Source organism: Gekko japonicus, unplaced genomic scaffold (genome assembly GCF_001447785.1).
Source record: "Gekko japonicus isolate JY-2015 unplaced genomic scaffold, Gekko_japonicus_V1.1 scaffold1478, whole genome shotgun sequence".
Classification (NCBI taxonomy): Eukaryota; Metazoa; Chordata; class Lepidosauria; order Squamata; family Gekkonidae; genus Gekko; species Gekko japonicus.
In genome coordinates this window covers 444,515-452,912 of record NW_015174885.1, presented here as the reverse complement: position 1 = coordinate 452,912, position 8,398 = coordinate 444,515, and the positions used below count along the sequence as shown (strand labels likewise).

At 46.3% G+C, this 8,398-nt stretch overlaps 1 protein-coding gene across 2 annotated transcripts in view; it reads right to left on the bottom strand.

The window, feature by feature from the left end:
* Positions 1 to 33: 33 nt before the first annotated feature.
* Positions 34 to 8,398, bottom strand: part of LETM1 (leucine zipper-EF-hand containing transmembrane protein 1) — a 50,691-nt gene continuing 42,326 nt past the window's right edge. Inside the window, exons 12-14 of one of the 2 annotated variants that reach the window (XM_015424917.1) lie at positions 7,547 to 7,737; positions 4,995 to 5,151; positions 34 to 1,031 (exon numbers count right to left, since the gene is read on the bottom strand). In XM_015424917.1, coding sequence (XP_015280403.1) covers positions 882 to 1,031; positions 4,995 to 5,151; positions 7,547 to 7,737 — 498 coding nt within the window. In that variant the 3' untranslated portion in view covers positions 34 to 881. The remainder of the gene's footprint in view (positions 1,032 to 4,994; positions 5,152 to 7,546; positions 7,738 to 8,398) is intronic. The other variant, XM_015424918.1, reaches the window with a different exon arrangement.

Sequence of the window (8,398 nt, the reverse complement as noted above, 5' to 3'; positions counted from 1 at the left end):
CATAGAGGGGGGGCACTAAAGAGGTGAGGAGCTGGGGCCAAAGCCCTTGGGGCGGGGGGAGGGACGGACGGAAGGCGGCAGGGGGGCACAGCAGAATCAGCGTGGGCAAGAGGGCCAGTGGAGTGGGGGAGAATGAGATTTCCCCTCCCCAGTGAGTCCTCAGGGCTCCCCAGCTTATTATTTACCATTCAGAAACTGGCAAAGCCCGTCATGGAAATGCTACTGGGAGGGGGGGACGAGGAGTCTCTGGATACTGCGTGGTTCTTGAAATGTTAACAGCTTGAACTGTACCTTTCCAGTAACAAGGCACCTAGGGCGCTTTTAGAACTAACGTATGGTGTAGTCTGGGTAAAAGTCCTTTCATTAATGTTAACAGGTAAAAATGGAGATGAGAATTCTTTTCAATGGCTTCTGAACTGTTAACCAGGGCTGAACAGACTTTTCCTGCCAAGTAAGGAGGAATGCCTTCCTGCCGGCGAAAGAGCCTTGAAAAGGAAGGTGCTGGCTTTTGGCATGATTCAAGGGAGAGGGCTGTTTTCATTTGTCTGTGAGAACATTCTCGGTTTGTAACATGATTTGGGGGTCTGTCGAGCGTGCTGTTCGGCCACAGCGCAGAGGGCACGGGGCTCCAGCAGGAGGAATAAGCTCTAACACTCTTCATCTCCGTGGAATGACAATTAAACTGCTTGTGACTGATCACGGTGAAGCATTTCATTCTGACTCTCCAATCAATAGCGTATCCCATCATTTAACAAATAACAGTTGCTGGACAAATACACAAGAAGCCTCCCCCATTCAGTTCCAAGCTCAGAACCAGAGTTGCTGGACAAATACACAAGAAGCCTCCCCCATTCAGTTCCAAGCTCAGAACCAGAGTGAGACTAGTTCTTCACTTCTGCGGCTTCCTTCTCGGCCTTCTCTTTCGTCTTCTCTTTTTCCTCCAGTTTTTCCTCCTTTTGCAACAGCGCCACTATTTCTGCAACTTGGCTAGTTGAGATATCGATGTCTTCTTTGTCAATCAGGTCTACTACCTGGCAAATGTAAGAGGGAAAGAAATTATGCTTTTGCTTCCTGTACGAATCTTTTGAAACCCTCCAGTTAAGAAGGAAAGTAACCAAAAGATGGTGCCTAAGCGAAGCACAGATCATACCCAACAACAACCGGGGTCCAGTTTCACAATATTTTATAATGTATTGCTGTAGAAAGACTAATGCGGTATTTTAAGAAAATAACTATTGTCACCGTATGTAGGCATTGAACTGTAACAGAGAACCCACAGTCACAGAAATGCCAACAAGAGACCAAAAAGGCTGTGTACAAGCGCTGAGTGAGCAAAATATATTGCAACATGAAATACAAAGAAATGCAATGGCTCCTGCAGCTAATTCCATTTTTATAATTTTTTAATTATTAACACCATAAATATAGCAAAAATTATAAATGCAGCAAAGATTATAAAATTATATCCAAAAAAATGTCTACCTGTAACTACTTTTTGATAGATTGAAGTCACGTATTGGTCCTTCTCTGAAGAAGACTCACAAAACGAAAATATTATCTGGAAATTTCGTCATGTATTCATTCAACTGTGGACCTTTATTATACACATTATAAATACTTTGTATTTGGTACTTGTTTGTATTTCATTGTATTACGATATATTTTGCTCATTCAGCGCCTGTACACAGCCTTTTTGGTCTCTTGTTGGCAATGAACCGTAGACATACCTTGATTACATTGTAGGAATCCCTTCACAATGAACTTTGTTCCTTCAGCCAGTCTTCTCCGACACTCTCCAAGTTAATCTCTAGGTCAGTCATCTAAAACCTGTCCTCGAGAGACCAACCCCTAGTGGGCGGCAGTGTTCCCTCTAAACTGAGTTAGTGTGAGCCAGCTCACAGTTTTTTAGCCTCTGGCTCACAATTTTTTGTCTCAGCTCAGGGAGGATGGCTCCAGAGCAAACTAATTTCTGCAGCGGCCAAATCGCTCGCTCACGACTTTAACGCCAGCAGCTCACCAAGTAGAATTTTTGCTCACAAGACTCCACGGTTTAGAGCAGTGGTGGCGAACCTATGGCACGGGTGCCAGAGGTGGCACTCAGAGCCCTCTCTGTGGGCAGGCGTGCCATCGCCCCAGCCAGGGCTAGACTGTCATTAAAGTGTGGAATTCTCTGCCAAATAATTTTAAGTAAATGAAAGCATTTGGGATTGCTTTCCTTACTTTGTTTGGATCATCTTAATAATTGCCGTGTTGGCACTTTGTGATAAATAAGTGGGTTTTGGGTCACAGTTTGGGCACTTGGTCTCTAAAAGGTTCGCCATCGCTGGCTTAGAGGGAGCATTGGTGGGCGGCCTCTTCAGACCTTTTGCTGCAGGAGCCCACACCTCTGCCTGAGTCACAATAGCTTGGGAAGGATCCTGCCCAAGGGAAACGGGGTTCAGCTTGACAGCCTCAAGATAGCCACGCGACCCCTCCTTACTATACCATTTTGCCATGGATCATTTTGTAGGAAAAGAAGTGTAGGAGCTCATTAGCACAACTCATTAGCATAACTTATTTGCATATGCCACACCCCCTGACATCACCGGAAGTGTGTCAGAAGGCAACCCCCACCGCTCAGGCTCCACTGGACTCTTTTGTATTGCTAGCTATTGGGGGGGGGGGGAGACACATGCAGATCTGTCCTCGCAGAGGAGGGAGAGCTTGTACCTGAATCAAACTTGGTCTTAAAGGTGCCACTGGACTGTTTTGGACCGGGGGGCCGGGGGGGAGCTCTGTAACTTCCCTGGCTGCTTCTTGCTCTGACTGAGGGCTGCTGGGAGCAGGGGGTGGGGCTTGTTGCATGTGCCCGCCCCCCTGGGCTCTTTACTGCCGGAGCTCTGTTCCTGTGTGCTCCTGCAGGAAATGACCCCTGCATTTTGCTAGCACAAGACGGGGAGGGGCAGTGGCAGAGTGGTGTCAAAGTGAGAGAGCATCTGCTCGGCATGCAGAAGGTCCCAGGTTCAATCCCTGGTCCCTCTAGTCAAAAATATCATGGAAGCAGGGGATGGGAAAGGCCTCCGCCTGAGACCCTGGAGAGCTGCTGCCAGTCTGAGTAGGCAATATCGACCAGGTGACGCACCAAGGGTCTGACTCGCTATAAGACAGCTTCGTGTGTGTTCATGTGACCTCGTGGCCCTGCCTTCCTCTCCACAGCGGCCCCCGTCCTGCTTAGGGTTTACCCAGTGCTGGTGCCACGGGAGTGCAGAGGCCACGGTACTCGGCTCCACCGTCAGGATCCCTCCCCAATAAAAGCTGTTCAAACAGAAGAGTGGAAAAGAGCAAGAGCCCAGTGGCACCTTCAAGACAAAGAAAATCTGTGGTAGGGTAGGAGCTTTCGTGAGCCACTGCTCACTTTTTCTGTCTGAAGAAGTGAGCCGTGACCCATGAAAGCTCCTCCCCTGCCACAAATGTTTGTCTTTGAGGGCCTCTTGCTCTTTTCCACTGCTACAGACAGACTAACACACCCATCCTGATAAGAACATAAGAACATAAGAGACGCCAATGTTGGATCAGGCCAAAGGCCCATCCAGTCCAACACTCTGTGTCACACAGTGTTCAGAAATACCAGGTGCCATCATTGATCTAAATGGAAGACTGTAAATGGGGACAACTGAACATGCACGCTGATGAAAAGGGATGTATCATTGGTACACGTGTATACATGAACGCATGAAGCTGCCTTATACTTTCTCCCTTTCTCACAATACGAGAACTCGTGGGCACTCCATGAAATTGCTGAGCAGTCGGGTTAGAACAGATAAAAGGAAGTCCTTCTTCACCCAAAGAGTGATTAACACGTGGAATTCACTGCCACAGGAGGTGGCGGCGGCTACAAGCATGGACGGCTTCAAGAGGGAACTGGATAAACATATGGAGCAGAGGTCCATCAGTGGCTATTAGCCACAAAGTAGAAATAGGAACTCTCAGTATGCGGCAAGTGATGCTCTGTATTCTTGGTGCTTGGGGGGGGGCAACAGTGGAAGGGCATCTAGTGTCCTGGCCCCACTGCTGGAACTCCTGGTGGCCCCTGGTATTTTTGGCCACTGTGTGACGGAGTGTTGGACTGGATGGGCCATTGGCCTGATCCAACATTGGCATCTCTTATGTTATGCACATTGGTCCATCCGGTTTAATACTGTCTACTTGGACTGACAGGAGCTCCACAGGGTCTCAGGCGGAGGCCTTTTGCATCACCTACTGCCTGATGCTTTTTAACTGGAAATGCTGGGGATCTTCTCTGTCCCAAGCAGCGGCTTTACCACTAAGACACAGACCTTCCCCAAAGTTTCATCAATGTACATGGTGTGCGTTTGTCAAAGTACAGCTTCATCAGTGTACACGGTGGCTTTATAATACAGTCTAACACAGGCAGGCATGGTTGTGGTGTGTGTTTTACCTGGACATAAAATGGCCAACAGAGGAAGTCTCTAACCCCCTCCCCCCACACACAAAGGAATGTAAAAACTTCTGATTAGATTGTGAAGAAGCAATACATATTTAAAGTGGAAAATAAAACTGTGGAGCTGTGGAGTCTTGTGAGCAAAACTTCTACTTTGCGAGCTACTGGCATTAAAGTTGTGAGCGAGCGATTTGACTACTGCATAAATTAGCTTGCACTGGAGCCATCCTTCCTGAGCGGAGACAAAAATGTGTGAGCTGGAGGCTAAAAAATTGTGAGCTAGCTCACATTAACTCAGCTTAGAGGGAACACTGCAGATAACTGGTAATAAGGCAGCTAACTAGTAATATATCATACATAAGTTGATAAAATAAAAATAGTATAAAATTATTTAGCTGTGGAAAATTAACATTTCATATGAAGGTATCCTTCACATAAAATGTTAATTTTTCAGAGCTAAATAATTATATACTGTTTTTATTTATATTTGCTATAATTGTCTGGGTTGGAAACTTCCAAAAATAGAGAACAGAACACTTCATGGAAGACTCACCTTCACAACATCATCTATGTCAAGTTTGCCATCTTGGTTTTCATCCAGCGCTTCAGCAAGCCGGTTCAGTTTGCTTTCTGGAATTTTCTGAAGCTGTCTCATCACGCTAATCAGCTCATTGATACTGATGAGATTCTCCCTAAATGGGAAACACAACCTGTATATAGCAGGCAGTTACTACAGAGGAGTTAAAAAAAAAAAACCCAAACCCCTACCGTATATCATCATATCTACTCCTGAACTGGGCCACAGAGCATAGATCAAAAAAAGCTGGAAAACGGAGCCAGGGACAGATGGGGAAATTTCTGTACAAACCCCTACGTTTGGCAAAAAAATAATAATCTGAAATCTTTTTTTAAAAAATCCCAAACCCTTAGGGGATTAAAACTCCCAAAATAAGAGAAAGAATAACCTGTAGATTTAAACCAAGAATGCCCACGAAGATCTGTGATCTCAGTAATCACTGCAGGGGTTGCTAGGCAACCACGATATTGTCCAGGCTTCTAAGCCTTGGCTTCTGTAAAGCAAAGCCATGGGGGTGGGTGGTGAGGCCAAAACAGCCCTGGAGAAGCTCCCAACCCCCCCCCCCACCTGTTTCCCCCCATGATGAAGGATATTTTGCCAGGGATAGGCCAAGTGCCAACGGCTGGAGACTCATTATCCCCACAGCTCCGCCAGGCTCAGTGGCAGCCATCACACAACTCCGTCAGATTTCTCCCAGGAAGAAGATGCCAGTGGAAGGAAGGAGGGAAAGCTGAATATGGAAGAGGGGGGAAAAGATAAAAGGCAGGTTGGCTGATGGTGGGAAGGACAGAAGAAAGATGGAAAATGGGTCAAGCTGTCAAGAGACGGAAAGAAGCAGCAGTGGGCAAGGGAGGTGTGGGAAAGATCCATAGTTCTTGCACTGGGTCAAACCCTTTGACTGCTAGATGAAATTTTATTATTTATATATTTACACCCCTGGCAGGGTTGGTCTAAAACCAAACAGCTCTGGTACAAGTTATAAAATCACTGAAATGGCCAATGATGCATTGCCTCTGAAGACACACATAATTTAGACTGAAAACGTTAAAAATTTAGCTGTTCTATCAAGAAAGCTATTATAAAGTATATTTATGTCTATTGATGGTGATGTTATATACTGTTTCTGAATGCTCTGCATTTTCCACATCTAGTTACTGATTTCAAGCAGTCTTGATTTCAAGCAGGATTAAAACATACCAGTAATAATAAAAACGCCCCTTACAGACAACAATTAAAAGCAGCAGCATTAAAAGAACATTAATCCAGTGCAAGAATTTGCAAAGTGTTCCCGGTGTTCCAACAAATTTAAGAAAGGTACAGGAAAAAGCTTCTTATAGACAGGACTGCTAGGAGGGATTGTAAGACAGAAAGAAGAACCCAGATGTTTATCAGACTAAGGCAATGCTTACAGATACTTCCAAAGACATCAACAAGCATACAGATGTGTTTGTGGAAAGATCTCAGACTTTGTGTAAACTATGTAAGGTCTGAGTGATGGTGTGGACTTGGTACCACCTACTGGAAGTGCTATTACTTATGTGCCATGTGATAGACTTGCGAGTAAGATCTACTGATATGGTTCTACACATTTACCGTATCGTATTGATCTGATGAAGTCTTTTAGGGTGCAATGAGGGAACGTAATACATCTGGGACCTCGTGATCTATACACACAGATCTGAAAAGTTACACTGGACATTTTCATCTCTCCCTCGTTTCCGACTGAGTTTGTAGTTGTTTTTCATTGTAACATGTTTTGGACTAAGATAGTTAAATGTACACAAGTATGAGTCAAGCATGTTTTCGACTAAGATAATTAAATGTACACAAATATGAGCCAGTTTGGTGTAGTGGTTAAGTGTGCGGACTCTAATCTGGGAGAAACGGGTTTGATTCCCCACTCCTCCACATGCACCTGCTGGATGACCTCAGGGAAGCCGGTAGTTCTGGCAGGGCTGTTCTTGAAAAAGAGCAGTTTCTGTCAGAGCTCTCTCAGCCCCACCTACCTCACAGGCAATGTTCCCTCTAAGCTGAGTTAGTGTGAGCTAGCTCACAGTTTTTTAGCCTCTGGCTCACACATTTTTGTCTCAGCTCAGGAAGGAGGGCTCCAGAGCACACTGATTTATGCAGTAGCCAAATCTCCTGCTCATAACTTTAATGCCGGTAGCTCACAGAGTACAATTTTTGCTCACAGGGATCCACAGCTTAGAGGGAGCATTGCTCACCGGGTGTCTCTTGCGGGGAGGGGGAGGGAAAGGAGTTTGTAAGCCGCTCTGAGACTCCCTTGGGTAGTGAAGGGCAGGGTATGAATCCAATCTCTTCTTCTTAACAACTGTATTTGTATGTATATTTAATGCTTGTGTTCTAACCAGTTTCTACCCAGCAACTACGACAAACAGTACAATCCTACGCAGAGTTGTTCCAGTCTAAGCCTACTGAAATGAATGGGCTCACACTGGAGTAACCCTCTTTAGGATTGCACTGTAAGAGAATCCACCTCCTGTATTCCGTTATCACCGAGCACTCACCCAATGGGAGGGCTTGCGCCACTGTCCAGCTGCCCGTCCACCACTTTTTGTTCTGTCTCCAGCTCCCCAATAATTTTGTCGATCTGCCCGATCATCCGGTTCACCCGCTTGGTCAGCCGCTTGCTCGCTTTGGACTCTTCCACCAGTTCTTCTTTCCCCTCCTTAGACAATTCCTTTATTTCTTGCAGATCCTAAGGATCGAGCCAAATAAAAAAAATGAAAGCCCGACTGTAGTACCTAGTGGGATAACAATCATCCAGGGGTCATTTCCTGCAGGAGCGCACAGGAGCGGAGCTCCGGCAGTAAGGAGCTCAGGGAGTGGGCACATGCAACAAGCCCCGCCCCCTGCTCCCAGCAGTCCTCAGTTGGGCCATGAGGAACAAGACGCAGCCAGGTAAGTTGCAGAGCCCCCCCCCCCGGTCCGCCTTCAGGTATAAGCTCTTCCTCCTCTGCGAGGGCAGATCTGCACATTCCCTCCTCCCCAATAGCTAGCAATCCAAAACAGTCCAGTGGAGCTTGAGAGGTGGGTGTTGCCTTCTGACACACTTCCAGTGATGTCAGGGGGTGTGGCATATGCAAATAAGTTATGCTAATGAGTTATTCTAATGAGCTCCTGCACCTCCTTTTCTACGAAATGATCCCTGCTGCCACACAAAAAAGCACTTTTGAGAGGTGTGAGCATTAAAGGGATCACAGCAAGAAGTCAGGTTTGTGAGACAAAAAAACAGGAGCAGAAACAAGAGCTCTGATGGCTGCACTCAGGACAACAGAGCGGCCGGAGCTAGATCTAGCCATAGCCCGACAGGTACTGTAGTGTGCTTTGGCAGCTTGGGGGGGGGGGGGGCCTTTGAA